The 17,809-nt window shown below is 35.0% G+C and overlaps 1 protein-coding gene across 3 annotated transcripts in view; it reads left to right on the top strand.

Annotated features, from left to right (window-relative positions):
• The window catches only part of EMCN (endomucin), a 98,940-nt gene that overhangs the window by 70,992 nt on the left and 10,139 nt on the right, over positions 1 to 17,809 (top strand). For all 3 annotated transcript variants that reach the window (XM_025051696.1, XM_015594890.2, XM_015594889.2), the window contains 5 exons: positions 8,253 to 8,345; positions 8,781 to 8,834; positions 10,402 to 10,497; positions 14,300 to 14,324; positions 15,458 to 15,519. In XM_025051696.1, the coding sequence (XP_024907464.1) occupies positions 8,253 to 8,345; positions 8,781 to 8,834; positions 10,402 to 10,497; positions 14,300 to 14,324; positions 15,458 to 15,519 (330 nt within the window). The remainder of the gene's footprint in view (positions 1 to 8,252; positions 8,346 to 8,780; positions 8,835 to 10,401; positions 10,498 to 14,299; positions 14,325 to 15,457; positions 15,520 to 17,809) is intronic.

Genomic DNA, 17,809 nt, shown 5'->3' with positions numbered 1-17,809 from the left:
AAAAAAAACTTCTTTATTTCTTTGATAAGAGACTTCAACTCTGAAGAAAAATGGACAAATATGGCTTAGTGTATTGGGAAAGGAAATAAATCATTTCCCCTCAATTTTCTGGAAAACACAACTGTATTAGAATTCTTCAGAGAAACAGAGCAAATAGGATAAACAAATACAATATAATAGGTAGGTAGGTAGTAGGTAGGTGGATAGATAAGTAGATAGGTAGATAGGTAGATAGATAGAGATAGATAGAGATTGATAGATGACAGATAGATGACAGATAGATGACAGGTAGATGATAGATAGATAGTAGATAGACAGATGATAGATAATATAGATAGGTACAGATAGATGTCTTATAATGAATTGGCTCATACATTACAGAGAGTGAGCAGTCCCAAGATCTGCAGTCAGCAAGTTGGAGGCGTGGAGACCCAGGAAAGGTGATAGTGTCATTCTAGTCCAAGTCCAAAGGCCTAGAATCAGAAGAGCCAGTGGTTAAGTGCCAGTCTGAAAGTCAGCAGGCTTGAAGACAAAGAGCTAGTATTTCAGTTTGAGTTAAAGGCAGAGAAAGACTGATGTCCCGGCCCAAGGCAGTCAGGAAGGAAGAATTACTTCTTACTCAGGGAGGGTCAGACTTTTTATTCTATTCAGGACTTCAATTAATTGGATGAGAGCAATCTATACTGGAGATCAATCTGCTTTACTCAGTCACTGATTCAAAAGTTCATCCCATCCAAAAACACACTCACAGACACACCCAGAATAATACTTGACCAAGTATCTGGTCATTCCATGGTCATTCCAAGTCAAGTCAACACATAAAATTAATCATTACAACAATATTCCCATAGTGACCAGCACGACTTGTGAAAGATCTTATTGTACCCATCTTTTTTACTTTCTCTGACTGTGTTCCAAAACCTCAACTGCATAGTAAACATTAATTTTGATGGAAAATCAGAAGCCAGAACACATATTACAAGTACCACCAAACCTGGAGACTAGCCTTTGAAAAGGAGAACACTGTTTCCTGTCATATTCATTGTGCTCAACATCCTATGTAATGCCTGGGGATTGGTTACTGATTTCCAAGAATTTATATAACATGAAGCATGAATCATTCTATACAAAGGATTGCTTATCTAAGTATTCTAACTTTGAGTGACAGAATCTTGACGTTGTTCATTTAGGATCCACTCAAGCTAGAAATATACCTATAGCAAAGCACTATCCAGAAGTTTTTGTTTTTGTTTTTTAACTTAGAAATTTTATGGTGTTTGAAAGATTAGTTGAGGATAAAAATTCAATTATGGAATGAGAACTATATCGGTATTTATGTGGTATGGAGGGTCTGCCATAAACTTCCATTTAGGAAAATGTATAAAGCTGGGTATGGCCAAGTTGTTTATCCTCTGGTTCAGAGATCTGCTGAGTCATGAAAACTGAGTCTCAACTGATTAGGTGCCCAGCATTTATTTTACAAACAAATATATTTCAATAGTATTGTTATGGGCATGTACTTCTCCAGTAAACTCTACAATGTGTTTTATTTTAATGCATTAAGAATAGCTCTGTCTCTGTGTGTGTATCTGCATGGTCTGGTTTGGACTATTGGAAAAAGAAAGTGTTTCATTTGTCTTGAAGGGAAGAATACCTTCTTAAGTGGGACCTAAATTGAAATAGATTATATTTCTTTTTCTTTATAGCTGAAATTTTAACTTTATTATTTTTCTATTGTAAAAGTAATGCATATTCTTAATATAGTAAAAGGGAGGAGCACAAAAGGCATAAAGAAGTTAATTTTTTAATTGTCTATAATCCCATCCCAGGGAAAACAATGAACATTTTGGCATATTTCATCTGTCTTTTCCTCTGTGAAATAGATTATATTTCATGTAACAGAAATAAGAAGCAGGTACTTATAATTAATTCCTACTGAAATGAAGCAGCTGAGACAGCACAGAGTCATGGTTGACAGCAGACTCAAGGTCTTATATTCAAATCTTGGCTCAACCACCTACTTGCTGTGTGACCATGGGCAAATTAGTTATTCTCTCTAGGCTTCAGTTTCCACTTTGTACAATGCAAATATTAATAATGCAATAACTTAGCACGTTAATATTTGTAAAACATTTTGAATAATGTATGGCACATAGTTAACAATGCTCAAAAATAAAATTTTTAAAAATATTTTTATGTCCATATTTAGGGTTGCTCACATTCACATTCTCAAAAAGCGTATGACACAGAGTTTCTTACTGAAAAGTTTCTCAATGTTTTCAGGTTGCACTATCCAAATTGTGAATTAGATTTGAGATGATATATCTCTGTTGGGGGAGGGAGGTGAACATTCTAAATCTTTCAGAATGCTGAGAACAAATTCATTGATCCTTGATAACAATGCTATTAAGAAGTAATATGAACTTGACATATTTAAAATACGCTGGCTACATGGTTTAATCGAAAATTTAAAAAGTGTTTTAAATCATACTTGGATCTTCCACTTATTGTCAGGTGTGTTACCTTATCTCTCTGAGCTACAATATCTCTCATCTATAAAGGATTAAAATGTTTAAGAATAAGGTGAATTAGTACATATAGAAGTAATTAACACAGTGCCTCATTTATTCTTCATGTATTATATATAATTTTCTGTAAATTAATAACTATATTCAAATCACAAAAAGAAATGCATCCTTCTTCTTCAACATATATTTCTACAGAGTTATCAAAAGTAAATGAATCTCCATTCACACTTATTACTGGATTGGAAGACACTATTACCTCAAGTTAGTCACACTGATGGCCCATAGCAAAGTGAAAGAAATTTAAGAAAAAAATTTTTTTTTGCATTTTTAAAGAATACAGCTAGATCAGAAAGATAAGGTCTAAAGAGAGCAAAAATTAATTTTAGTCATATGAAGGCAGAAAATTCCTCTTTGACATTTTGCCCATTAAGTAGACAAGGTGTGCCATTACAGGTGAAAATACCTTCTAGCTATGACAAAAAATTTACATTGAAATTTAGACAAGAATCTAAAATCGTAAAGCTCAAGAGACTTCAGGGATCAAAGCAGCATATTTCCCTCCCAAAAGACATAAAAGTAACAACTGTGTTCATAGCATTTATTTTCTATACCACTTCTGTGATACTGACTCATATAATAGACCATTTACCTCTATAGTAACAAAAGCCTACAGTAGACCATGCTTTTTTTTCCCTGAGTGTCAAGATGCTCGGAGTCAATTCGTATGGCAATACTAGCAGCTATGTTAACTCTCAGAAGGAGCCTGTTTATTTCTTCCATTTGCATTTGTTTTGATTTCCTATTTCTATTTCTCACTTTTATGGTATGCATCATTGCTTAAGCTCTTCATATCTTTTTTGTTACAAGTTAGATTATAAATAAAATTCAATGAACAATAACATATTCTCTCTTACTGTGATGCCTGACATACTGTTTTGTCTTATTCTTATCTCTTGTTTTACATCTGTCAACTCTGAACTGTGCTTCTCACCTCCTCTGCTAGAGCTCCTTAAATGCACTAACTGACCCTTATACTCTGCTGTAGGGCTCAGAGTAGGTGTCCATTTTTCTGTTATCGCAAAATAGATGAGAAAACTTTTAATATGATAATTTTAAGTATGCACTAGATTAAGCTAAAAAAAAAAAGGTAACCTCATTAATACACTTTGTCTTCAACAGTAGTCACTTCTACTGCCAAAAAGTTTATGCATTCAGCAAAGACTTGTGGACTCTACTTCTGGACACTGTTCTAGTGTTTGGAAACATCAAGGAGCAAAATAAAGATCCTTGCCCTTGGGGATCTTATATCTTGGTAGGAGAGACAAACTATGATTAATAGACATATTGACCTAAATTACATAGTAAGGTAGAACATGATAAGTGCTATGAGAAAGAGAAAACATAGAGTGGTTTAGGAAAGAAGGATCATGAGTGCTGGAGAGGTGCCGTTTGCATATTGGAAAAAAAAAAAAGGTCAAGGTGGGCCTCTTCGAAAAGATTTGAGTAAATATGAGAAGTGAGCCACCCAATAGGTTGGGGGCAGGGGAACCATCCAAGCAGAGCTAGAATTTGAGGAGATGCCTGGTATGTTTTAGAAACTGCACCAAGTAAGTGGGCAGCAGGGAGGCAGGGGATTGACCAGGCAGATTCTTGAGGGTTTGATGGGTTATTGCAAGAACTTTGGCTTTTATTGTAAATTTAAGGAAGAAATATTGTGGGGTTTGAACAAAAGGGTAACATGATCTGACTGATGTTTCATAAGTATAAATCTGAGATCTGAGGAGAGACTGTCTGATGAAGCAAGGACACATTTTGTAAAGTTTCTAGAAGCAAGACGATGGTAGCTTAGACCAAGGTGGTCTCAGGGTAGGTGGCATGAAATCTCCAAATTCTAGATATATTTTGCAAGTGAATCTAATAGATATTCTTGATGATTGTATGTGAGATAGGATGGAAAGAGATGAGACAAAATAGCTCTGAAGTCTTTGGCCTGAGCATTGGAAGGAATGATTGCCATCAACTAAGATGTGAAGGCTGCAGATAAAGGAGAAGTTCATGTTTGGACATGTTGAGTTTTAGGTTTTTATTGTTTGCTGAGTAGGCGTCTGAGTAGAATCTAGAGTTTAGGAAAGAGGTTTGAGCTGAAAATAAAAATGTGGGGATCATTGATTGGTTTTGATATATTTAATAAACCTTGTAACTGAATAAGATAACCAAAGAAATTAGCGTAGTTACAGAAGAGCAAGAGCTAAGTGCTGGGGCCACCAAGACGGGGAGTCAGAGAGAAAAGAAGAAAGCAGTCAAGCTGACCAGGAAGAACAAGTCATAGGGAGGAGAAAAAGAAATAGAATGTGCTCTACTGGAAGCCACATGAGAGAAACGTGTTAAGGAGGAGCGAATGGTTTATTCTCTCAAATATCGAAAAGTTTTTATAAAAATGGAATAGGAATTCACCGAATTGCAATTAGAGACCAGGTCTAATTATTTATAAATAATGAAAAACAATTAAGAATCACTTAATTGAATTGAATTGAACACTTCAGATGCATATTGAATGTCCACATATCAAAAAAAAAGTATAAGAAATATAAGAGAAATAAAAATAGAACACAGTTTTGTTTTTTTACATTAGGATCTTTTATTTTCTACTGCCTCTCACACTCATCTGCCATTAATATTCATGTACTATATATGCTTTCCTCTATGTATTATATGCCTTCCAGAAGGCCATCAAGTACTCTTTCATCTAAGTTCCTCCTCAAAAGAATTCATGGCTTCCAGGAACAGCCTGCTTTCATATCCTTGCCAGGCTCAATTATTGGCTGGGAACAGCCTGGGGGAGGCATGGTATAAGCCCAAATGCAGGGATAGAACTTAGAGAGCAGATGGGGGACCTTGGTCAATTACATTGTCTGCCGTGGCGTTCTGTAAGGCGCATTCTCATAGCCACCACAGGTGCCTTGGGACATCGACAAGATCTTCTGTCTTTAAAACTCCCAATGATTTGTCTAGAAACTGGTTTATGGCAAGGGCCAAATATGTACCACTGTCAGACACCAATGGGGTCTCTTTATTACAATAAACTTTGTTCTAAGAGTCCCTGCTTCAAACGGCCTGCTCTAAGTTCTGGCCTGAAGTTTGCAAACTGGATTTAAATCACAACGCAGCATATCTGCAATTCAATGATCATTACAATCACCAAAAGTCAGGTGCCAAGAGCAAACCAAGTTATCTAAGAGCACCATATACTTCAGTTTCTCCAGTTCCTGACTAAATCATAGATGTTTCCTAAGAGTCTATTTCACATATTTTTAAACTTAAATTTTTTTTAAATTAGACAAATTGATTTTGGTTAAAAGGTACAATTCTCTAGGGGCCTAATCATATTATAATAATAGGATATTATTATAAAATATGTTAATAAAATATAATTTAACATATAATTTTATAATAATATATAATATAAACATTAGTATCAAGTATTCTTTTAGTCAATTTAAATTTATTTTTACTCATTTAATTTTTACAATACTATGATGTAGAACTATTATAATAACCATTTGTAGATGTGAAAACTCAGACACAAAGAGATTAAGTGACTTGCCCAAGATTCAACAACAAATAAGTGCTAGAGTCAGATTTGAACCCAAGTACTCAGTCTTCAGAATCATGCTCTTAACTACCCACTATACCTCTCTTGAACGTCTTCTGCCAATGTTACTTTATTACAAATGTAGAATAATAGAATCTCAATGAAACCCACAGAGATCATGAGCTCTGAAAACATCATGGTTCCCAGTATCTCAGTCACAGAAAGAATCATTTTAGGCACATGACTGGTGAATTCAACCAAGACCTATAATTTCATCGATATGACCATGCTAATGGACAAGGTTTCTCAAATTGTGAGTTAATTCCCATTTATGACGTGTTTTAAAAACTGAAATAAAAGAGAGAATAGAAAACACCAGAAGTCATTAGGCATTGCATGTAATAAAGGTAAGTGTGTGTGTGTGTGTGTGTGTGCGTGTGTGCAGTGATTCAGAAATGATTTATTAACTGAAGGCTTAAGTAAAAGAAAAACAAAAGGAAAAAAATTTAAGTCTTTGTTCCAGGATCAAATGAATCCTCCATTTAAAAAGAGTTAATTCTATTGCCTACCTATACATCATTATCAATAATAGTTGGCACTGCACCATCAACACGTTTTAAATAGGAAAGCATGGAGCTTCATCTGAACCAGATAAATTATTATCAGAACTGTAGCTGCCACTTAGCCTGTCTGTGAGACAGTAATCAGGTAGAAGTCTTGAAAATTAACCCTTGGGAAGTCCCAGATGGATTAATGCCATTGGTTATTTAATCAGCCATCTCATTCTCCATCAACACAACCAAAAGAGCATTCATCCTTACTGAAACACTTGACACTGGAAAAAAGCAACTAAGTGTACCAAGGTTTCAGCTAGTTCCCGTTCTTTCATTTAATATTCCTTTTTCTGCCTGCTTAGTGCACTAACCTGACATTTTTCTTTGTTCTTATGGGCATGTATCTAGCTTCCTCCTACAGATCTCTTGCATGGCAAGAATGATACAGACTTTTAAATATTATTCTTCCCCCACAGATGTCAAAAATGCATGAGCATATAGTGCATCCTGGGATGTGCGTGGCAAAGAGGGAAGGATCCAATGTAGTCATAGACAATATCAATTTCTTTGATGCAATTATACATGGCCTCAATACTCTTAAGGTGGCTGTAATTACAAGAAATGCCTCTTAGTTCAGCCAAGCTGTCAGCTGCATCTTATTGCATACACACTGTGGTCAGAGCTCCATTTGGTGTATGCTGAGGGTTATGCTTTATGTATTCCAAGAACTTACCATTCAGTGGAGGGACAAGCAAACAAACAGGTGTGATAAAAAGATATCAATTCATACAACAAAAAAAAGTTTAAAAATTTTTCTAAATATGAATTATATCTTATCCCAAATTCACAAGAATAAATGATATACACATAAAACAATTATTTATATTTCCTTGAAATTTATTGAGATTAGTGGATTTTAAATCAATTTTTTTGTTTATTTGTTTCAGTCCTTCTGACTGAAGATGGCAAATGTTGGCTTAAGCAAACAAGTAATTATATAATAAGTTTAAATTTTATGTTTTCCTTGGACAGTGGGGGAAATGCAACCAAACAGCAGTTACTCAAGATAAGGCACACAAGTGTAAACCACTGTTGAGCTTTAAAGGTGAAAATGAAGGAATCTGATTTTTCCCCAATCCTTCTAACCAAAGCCTCAGTTGCAACCTTTTTCTTCAACCAATAAAGTCCCATGCATTTATGTTCATTTTAAGTAAGTGATGGGAGAAAAAAATCACAATCACCCAAAGTTATAATATCTGAAATGTGAATAATGCTTTTGCATAGATTTGCATCTCACAAGAATCTCATGTAGTATGTGATACAGACTATAGCCTAGGCAGTTTTTGAAGATATAATATGGATACCCAGGTTTTGTGATTCCAAATTTAATCATCGTTACAGGAGGAATATATGAACTTAGGATTTAGTGTATGATTGTATACATCCTATTATTTATTCAACAAGAAAGAGTTTTCACAGATCTTTAGAAGTGCAAACTGTTTGACTCTGCAAAAAAAAAAAATTCAAAAGAAAAGTTAATACTATAGTCTGACTCCAGATTTACAATTTTTCCTACAGTTAACACTCGACAACCAGATGCCTCGCCTTCTAAAATCAGTCTATTGCCCTCAGTATCAACAGTAATTCCGGAAAACACTTCACAGTCTCAAGGTATGACTTTTGTGTGCATGAGCGCGAACTTGCTTTACTTAGCCCTTTCTCACCAAGAAAACCCTACCAATATTTTTTATTTTTATTTTTTAAAAAAGCTTTATTTAGTTATAATTGATATATAAATAATGTACATCCACAAAATGAGGGTCACAAGGAAACTTTTGGGAGTGATGGATATGTCAATTACCTTGATCATGGTGATGGTTTCATGGGTGTATGTCCAAAACCATCAAATTGTGTACATTAACTCCCTAACAACCGATTCGCAAAACAGAGGTTTTTCAGAATAAGATCAAATATATTCACTTAAAGCATCATACCTATAAATCATAGAGGCTTACTTAAATGGGGAGTGGGGATGAAAGGAACATTGTTAAGACTGGCCCACATTAACCAAAAGTGACTTAATGTTTTTCTTTCTTAAAATAATAGGCACTGAGAATGCAAAAAATGCAAGCTCATCTTCAGCCAGTCCCTCTTATTCCAGTGAGTAACAGTCACATCTTTATTCATGGCAGTAGATATGTTGAATGTTTGAATGTTACCATTAAGGCAAAGGGTTTGATTATAGATAGATTTTTATCAGCTTTACTGAACCTGCAATCCCATTATAATTCTATTTAATTGCCACATGCTTTAAGAATTTTCTACTTGTGAGTTTGGTTTTAATGAACACACTTTGGGAATTATTTTCTTACCTTAGTGATAAGCAATTACAACCAAAGGTTAAAGTGAATTGATGGGGCTAGTCTCGGATAATGCGAAGTGCACAGGCAGAGAGCTCCATAAAAATGGATTGTTCACCTTTACAGAACTTTGTCTTAATGTTAAAAATGGCCTTTTAAGAAATGTTGCATTTTGGCAAAAACAGATACAGATATATGTCATGTAATATATATGTTTATTCTATGCTAGAGACAATTAATTTCTCTGGAAATTAAGAATAAGATAAATATATATAAAGCTGGGATGATAAAATATTGTCTTAGGGTTAGGTAAAGCCATTCTATTCAATAGGTCAGCATTGCATGTACTGAGCTGCTGATTCTTGGCTTCCTCATTTGGGGAGGCACTAATGACTTCACTCAAGGTCTAATATGAACTGAGCAGAACTTATTTAAACAAATATTTAACCATAACAATGGAAGTGTAAACCACCCTACAAATGAATTGGGTAACTATTTGCATTCCCTGATAACCACGAGGAACACATGAGCAAACAGATGAGAATATCTAACTAAATATTAACTGTAACTTCCATAACTCTAGTATGTCCCTAAGACAGTGTTTTCCTTGTCACTGTTGTTTTAACCTGGAAAATGACTGTCAGAAAAGAAAGCAGGTGTTAACAAAAACAAAACAAAACAAAACAAAAAGCTGCAAACTTCTCTTCTTAATAAAACAGAAAAGCCTCACCTTAATTGCTGCAGCAACACACTCCCCAAACATTTACACACACACACACACACGCACACACATATGCCCATCTTTCCTGAACCATGTTGATCATATCCACTGTGATATCCAGTTATATCCCCTTATGAGATTTATGCCTGTTCTAGTTCTAAGATATTATTATAGAAAAATATTTGTGAGTTTTTTAGAAAACCAGCTTTATAACGAGAGCAGTTCCAGCATGGGCTGTGTGTGTGTGTGTGTGTGTGTGTGTATTCTTTTTTCCAGTAACTTCACTATAAAGTAGTAAAGAATATAATGTGTGAATGTAAATCTGACTATAGGCTAGAGGACATCTTCTGCTTCTCTAGTCTTCCATCTCCTCCCTCTTCCAGTCTCCAGGAAGATGGGGAACTATCTCCCTTAATTTGCAATTTTATTTCAGAAGGGCTACAAGACTGACATCAAGTGGTTACGTCAGAAATAACAACTAGAGTAAACCCCATGATCAGATAAATCTTCTTTGCTTAAAATATACTATTTTAATAGATTGATGTTTAAAGAAGAAAACAAGCATGCATGCTTTTGCTTGGTTCATAAACTATTTGATGTGAACTTCAATAGCCATCTAACTGACAATGTCTCCAATACTTCTTAGGTGTTATTCTGCCAGTGGTCATTGCTTTGATTGTAATAACACTTTCAGCATTTGTTCTGGTGGGTTTGTATCGAATGTGCCGGAAAACAGATCCAGGTAGGTAATGGTGTTTTGTTTCATTTTATTTTCCTAAAAGGAGAATACACATGCTCAGTCTAAATTTAAATTTAAACTCCTAAGGGGAGAGAGGAATTATAGAAAAAAATTAAATGCCATATTGCTTGATCACAGAAATAGAGAGGAAGGAGCAGAGAAATCTATTGAATGCTGGTGAATGTAAGAAGTAGGAATTAACTGCTATTGGCAGATATCAAATATGGACAAATTATTTTTACTGAAATAGTCCCAGTTTTGTGGGTGATTGTGGGAATATGGTAGTTAAAGAAGGCAAAAAATGACATACCTTACCTATAGTGAAGATGTGTTCCTTTTCTATGTGACAGAGGACAAAGGGAAGTCTTACTAAGAATTTAGTTTGGAGCCCCATAATCTCAAGAAGAGTGTTCAGTGACCAACTTCCCTCCTGGGAGGCAGAGCTTCCTTCCAATAAAGGTGTCTTCCATGATTGCATGTTCTGCCAGTTGAATTGGTTCCTCAGGATTGAACCAATTGCAATTTTTAGTGGGATTCTAATTTGAAATTCTTTATTACCCTCTTTAATCTTTCTAAAAGCATTTAGAAGTCTTTCCTCTTTCCTTTAAAATGACACTACTCTTTTAAACATCCTTACTCTTTATTTTCTCCTTTTTGCTCTTTTACCTTCTCCTTGCCTCTTAAATACTTATGGTTCTCATAATTACATTATATTTCTAGTCTTTTAAAAATAAAGTTTATTTTAAAATAGGTTTAGATTTACAGAAAAGTTGCAAAGATAGCTAGAGTTCCAGTACATCTTTTATGTTTTCCTTATCATTAATATGATATATTTGTCACAATTAACCAATATTCATCTATTATTATAAACTAAAGTCCCTACTTTATTCAGATATCTTTCAGTCTTTCTTTAGTCTTGTTTTCTGTTCTAGGAACTTGAACTCTGTTTTCATTCAACACTTCATCTGAATGCTCCTTCTGTTCCCATGGTACTCCCCTCTGTTACCGTAGACATCAATCTACCTTTCTATTCCAGACCCTGCCCTGCTTGTGTAATGTAGAGTTATGTATCCATGCCTTCATCCATGCTGTTCTTTCTTCTAGAATGTCCAGCCCACCACTTAACTTTTATAACATACCTAATCTCCAATTTATCCATCAGCATCCAGCTCAAACACCAATTTAATGTAGCTTAGTATAACACACCACCTCTTTAAGCAAAAGGAGTATTCTCACTTTGAATTCTACAGAATTTTATGATATTATTCATCGTGCTATAGTATAATTACTTCTCTATATGATTGTTTCCTCTTAGTCTGTTCTGGGTGCTATAACAAAAATACCATAGACTGGATAGCTTAAAGAACAAACATTTATTTCTCACAGTCCTGCAGGCTGAGAAGTCCAGTCAAGGTGCTGTCAGATTGGGTGTTTGATGAGGTTATTCTGCCCAGTTTATAAACAGTTACCTTCTCTCTGTGTCTTCACATAGTGAAAGGAACAAGAGAGTTCTACAGGGTCATTTTTATAAAGGCAGTTATCCCATGAGGACTCAGCCCTCATGACCTAATCACCTACTAAAGGCCCAATGTCCTAATATCATGACATTGGGCATTAAGATTTTACATATGAATTTTAGGGGGACACATTCTGTCCATAACATCAGGCAACCTCTCCAGTCACAAAACATTGCATCATGCATCATATATAGAGGAACCTTACTGACACTTGTTGAGTTAAATTTTTAAGTTTTCAGTAAAATAGAACCTTGCCTTTCCTTACTTTAATTCTAAATATTTCACTAACATATTCTACCTAAGTCTAAAATACTGTTAAAAAATAACAATCATTTCTTTTCATAAGATATATAAGTCACACTATTCTTTGTTTACCCCATGGACAAGTGCTTCTAGGACACAAATGAATGCTCGCCCTGAGGCCATTCCCCAACCCAGAACCACAGGATCAGCTTAGCGCGAGAGCTTGACAGTGCAAGGAAAAGTTACGAGGCAGAAACAGTAGTGTTCATTTTAGCTCTTGGTGGAAAATAAGAAGAAAACAAATCAATGACTTTCCCTATGGGAGTGAGTGAATAAACTTCTTAATAATGTCTAAAATATGTTTTCTTACTCAGTCTCCAGAGGGGAAATAGCATTTTTATAAATCAGTTTATAAATCAGTTTCTCTGAGTTTCTAAACCACCAATCCAAACTTTTAAGAGAAATCAACCATCCAAGTTGAAGCCTGTGAGTGTTGAGTACATAGCAAAGGTAAACAATTAGTGTGCTAAATTCATTTGTAAAAATACCCTGTGCTGAAAAATTGCTCTGCATGGGAAGATTTGCAAATAAGTTGTTAGAAAAGTTGACATCTTCTGTTAAAGAGGACTCTATGGATGAACTGGATCATTCAGAAAAAAAAAAAACAATGTATAGAATTCCTACCACTCTAGAGAGTTATTCTGAAGACATGGCATACTTTATAACCAAGTTTGGCAATTGTACAAATAGCCAAATCTATTTGGTTATTGTTAACTTTGTTTTCCAAATAGAATTTGTGGCATTGTTACATTAAATTAGCACCATTAAACATCCACAGTTAATCGCTCTTCAGTATGTGGGTGAGACTTCATTAAGTCAGAAAATTCGTGAACCCACTCTGCTCTCTGGAAGACAACATGAATCAAGAAATTTCCGTATCAAATTGCATCACAGGTGACATCATACATGGCAGTTATAATAAGAATTGTTTTTTAATGTTAAAACTCTACTGGGAGGGAAGATAAGGTTGAATCTAGTTGGTGAACATCACATGGTACCATGAATTAAATCCTAGGGATTAAGAGTCATGATAGGGTATCTTTGCCAAGGTGACAGAACTAGAAGTAGCCAAAATATTAGTGAAAACCAAAGTCTTTATAAAGCAATGATGCTCAAAGCCAGAAGAATTATATTCAAAGAGCTTTATATATCCGATGACAAGAGATAGATCAGAGATGGAAGGAAATCTCAGAGATAGGGGCTGAGTAGCAATGAAATAAAACCACAGAAAATTCAGGAACAAAACAAGGGGGACTTTAAGCAATCACATTACATAGTTTGCTTAATAGGCCACAGTGATTACAAAGTTTGACCACCAACAACAGCTCCCAGAGACCATACTCTTGTGCAGAATGAGTCATCTGAGTTCTCACTCTAAGTCCAAGTTATTTTCTACCAGACCTTATGGAGCAGCCTGGCAAAGCATACAAAAGATTAGTTGCCATTAGCAGCCTTAGTGACATTCTGCACGGCTCTTTTGACAGGCTGAATCAGGGGGATTCAGATGCAATTAGAATTGATAGCTTCGTCGTAGCTCACTACAAATACAGTGAGTGATTTGTGTCCCCAGAAAGAGCAATATATAAAGTCAGAAATTTAATTCTCTGATAAGAAAAAAAAATGTAATTCAATACTTGGAGAATTTTCTTCAGAGAAACTGAAATAAACAGACATTTTCTGGTCTCTGTGGAATGTGTGACAATGAATAGTAGTTTCACATAGTGATATGAAATTATAAGGTAAAAATTAGTCTGGAAGTAAATTCAGTGGAGTTAGCCTAGTTAGGACTATTTCATGAATGTATTAGCCATACCTGAGAAAATGAGTGGTACTATATCTGAGAAAATGGTCAAAGGGGTGTGGCGTGTAAAGATGAAAAAATTAAAAATTGGCTTTAGAAATTTCTCTACACAGAAAGTAGGTCTCTTGGGTTTTGTGTAGCCCAAGCTTCTTGCAAATCTAATAACAATTCTGTCCTCTCCTAGGCACGCCAGAAAATGGAAATGACCAGTAAGTGATGCCACACCATTTTTTTTTCCCTAGAAACTCTTTATATAGAGAAAAGTATTGATCTTACACTTAAGGTTTTTTGTTTGATTTTTAAAGCATTTGTGTAGGAAGCACTGTAAACGAAGTTTGGCTAACCATTTATCAGAGTTCTCTCTAGTCAACAGAGAAATTCCAATGACTAAAAGAGAGGATTGCTCTTAAGGTTGGGCAAAGTAGTAAACTGAAAATCAAAAGATGAAATGCAAACATAGAAGAATGAATATAACTATGAAGATAAATATTACAGAAAACATACCTAGAGTTTTTTAAAGTTTTCCCAGTGAAATTTTCAGTATGTTTATCATAGCTGCACCTTGAGACAGCTATGAGCGGCTTTACCTTAACAGTGGATGCTTGTTCTGCATTGGCTTTTTAAAAACAAAGTGATTGCTGTCAATCGAGCTAACTGTTGTAATCAAAGTGCTACAAAGAGATAAATTGTTTTAATGTCAAAAATCAATTCTGTGGTTAAGTGTTGACCTGAATTTGTAGACTGCCTTTATGTAGGTGTTTCTGTGTGTTTATCGGGCTGTGAACTTTAGAAATAATGTCTGTAGATTACCTACCCTTCTTAATTATAAATAGAGGTTTTTGAGATGTCCAAGGACAGGAACTTGGGTTTGAAACTATTTAGAATCTGAGAAAGGACAAGTGGGAACTCTTAATTAAAATAGTTCAGACACTATCCTACAGTATCCAAAACTTCATGAAAAAGGATATCCCTAGAACTCAGCACCAATCCAAATTTTATCTGCAAACATTTCTATGTCTTATCCTTCATAATTCAAGACTAGAGACCCGTACCATATAGACCTTGTGACAAGTGTTTCACTTGACCCATCTTGATATTTAACTTATCTGATGATCATCCCTATAATAGAATGATGGAGGTTTACTGGCTTGATTCCAGAAGTGGAAAGTGCTATAGTATTATGTGTCTGTATGTGATGAGACACAGGTTTTGCCATAGAAACACATAAAAATATATATGCTTGTGTATCTTCTTCAATCTGTGTATATCATATTTACTTTCTTTCACAGACATACAATACTAATTACTGTGATGCTAATTTAAATTCTTCTGTTTCAAATAGACCTCAGTCCGATAAAGAGAGTGTGAAGCTTCTCACTGTTAAGACAATTTCTCACGAGTCTGGTAAGCTCTCAGATTGCTGATAGGATGAAAAATGATTATTTCAAAATCTAACTTGGATTTTGTTCATGTCTGAAAGCTTCTTAGGAAAGAGTCAATTATTAATTTCCAATAAATACAAAACTCTCCTATAAAGGAAAGATGGAGTCCTGGAAATATTATTTTTGGTAAAATTATTGGATTACCTGGCATTCAGAGGTTGCTTTTTCTTATGTCTTGATGTGTTCTAAAGAATGAGTGGTAACTAGAGGCATTTTCCATTCTGAAGTAGTGGAAAAAACCCAGTACTATAGGGTTTTTTATTATTGCTGTTATTTTGTTTCATTTTTGGTAATGGCTGTGTATATTCCACTGAAACAAACATTCATTAGTTAAAATGTAAGTCATATATTGTGTAATTATATATAATTTTAATTGGGTTTCCCCATGAGGACAAAATACAATTTCCTGTTGATAAAATTTACATTTATTTTTCTGATTTCTTAGGTTTCGATTTAACTTGATTTGAAATGTAAATGTTTTTTCAAAATATAGATATTATTTGTATGAGTTATAATGTATCAAGAACAATGATAAATGAAATGCTAGTTTTCAAAAAACAAAAAAGCATGGATTATTTTCTTGTTTTGAGATATATTTAAAACATTAATATTATGAAACAGATAAAAAGTAATTATTAGCTCTACAAAACAATCCATGTGGCTCTATTTAAATATCAAGTTACATTATGACACTTACAATATTCAGTTCCCCCAATTTTACCTATACAAAATAGTTCCAGAATACAGATGTTATGTAAAGTGAGAGTTATAAAATGATAAACTACATTATAAATAGTGGCAAAAAAATTTTGTAAAATAAAAAGTTAGCTATATTGTCCCAATTCAAGAGCAAGATATCAAAAGCCAAAAGTGGCCTCAACTTCAGGTAGGAAATTCTAACTAGAACAAACTACAAAAGGCAAACAGAAGACTCAAAAAGTGAGGGCATCCAAAAGTCTGCAGAGGCATGACCAAACTCCTCAGGTGAGCCATTGTCTTTATATAAAGACCTTCTTTATTCTGGTATCTCTTCTACTCTTTGATGTACATGGTTCTGTCAGAGATAACCTTTTGAATGAGCAGAGATAAAATTCATTCATAAGATCATTGGAAATAGGTTTTCCCTGGCTATTCACATGCCATGACTAAGTAGAAAACTCTGTTCTACCAGGTCAGGGAAAAGAAGCCTAAATGTGAACCAGTCCTGAGTAAGCAAGCTCACGAAGCAGAGTCCCCAACCCCCAGGCCATGAACCAGTACCTGTCCCTGGCCTGTTAGGAAGCAGGCTGCACATCAGGAGGTGAGCGGTGGGCTAAGTGAAACTTCATCTGTAATTGCAGCCGCTCCCTGGCGCTAGCATCACCACCTCAGCTCCATCTCAGATCATCAGGCATTAGATTCTCATAGGAGCACTGGTCCCTGGTGCCAAAAAGGTTGGGTCCGCTGTCGTGAAGAATCTTGAGTGTAACTATACCATTTGTCATAAAGAGTTCTCAGAATCTGCGTGTGACTTGCAAGCAAGCATCACAACAATTTCATTGTTCTCTCCTCCTCCATTGTGAATTTAACATAACATTCTCCAAGCTGTGGGTGGCATGCTGACCAGCACTTGGAAAAACCTCTGTGTAGAATCCCGTGGCTGGGATCATCTACTACCCTGTTCTACCAGGGAAATGACAACTGACACCAGAATTGAGACATCCAGAGTGGAAAAGTCTAGAGAACTTCATGTTTTTTGGTGGCAAATTTAATATCTGATTCTTCAAGGAAAATTCTACATAAGCTGATATCCCCCACTCTCGTAATTACTATAGTAATAAGTGGAATAGACTACGATGGAATTGTTAGGAAGACCCTTAACTCTCCAAACTCCTTTCTCTTTCATAAGCAACTTTTCAGGACACAGGCCTAAGGAGGCATTATCATGGAAATAGTAAAATCTATTCTCTGGTATTTTTATTTCTGCCAATCTCATTTAGAACTCACACCTCATTTAATACAATAACAGCTCAACGGTCAACCCAAGTGATTATCATGGAAAGTATTTGGTGGGAGGACAAGACTGAAATGGGTGATTCAGAGTCAATTTCAATAGCCTAAAATAATCTAAAACATAATGATCTCCAAATGCTCTTAGTACTACCACAATTTTTAATAAAGTCTGGCTCCTGAAACACAAATGAATCCCTTTCCACTGTCTTTCAGATTTGTCCAAATACGCTTTCTTTATGAAACTATGCTCAACATACTCA

The sequence above is a fragment of the Pteropus alecto genome, unplaced genomic scaffold (genome assembly GCF_000325575.1).
Source record: "Pteropus alecto unplaced genomic scaffold, ASM32557v1 scaffold5, whole genome shotgun sequence".
NCBI lineage: Eukaryota > Metazoa > Chordata > Mammalia > Chiroptera > Pteropodidae > Pteropus > Pteropus alecto.
The sequence above is the reverse complement of the archived record's forward strand: the minus strand, read 5'-3'. Positions and strand labels throughout refer to the sequence as shown.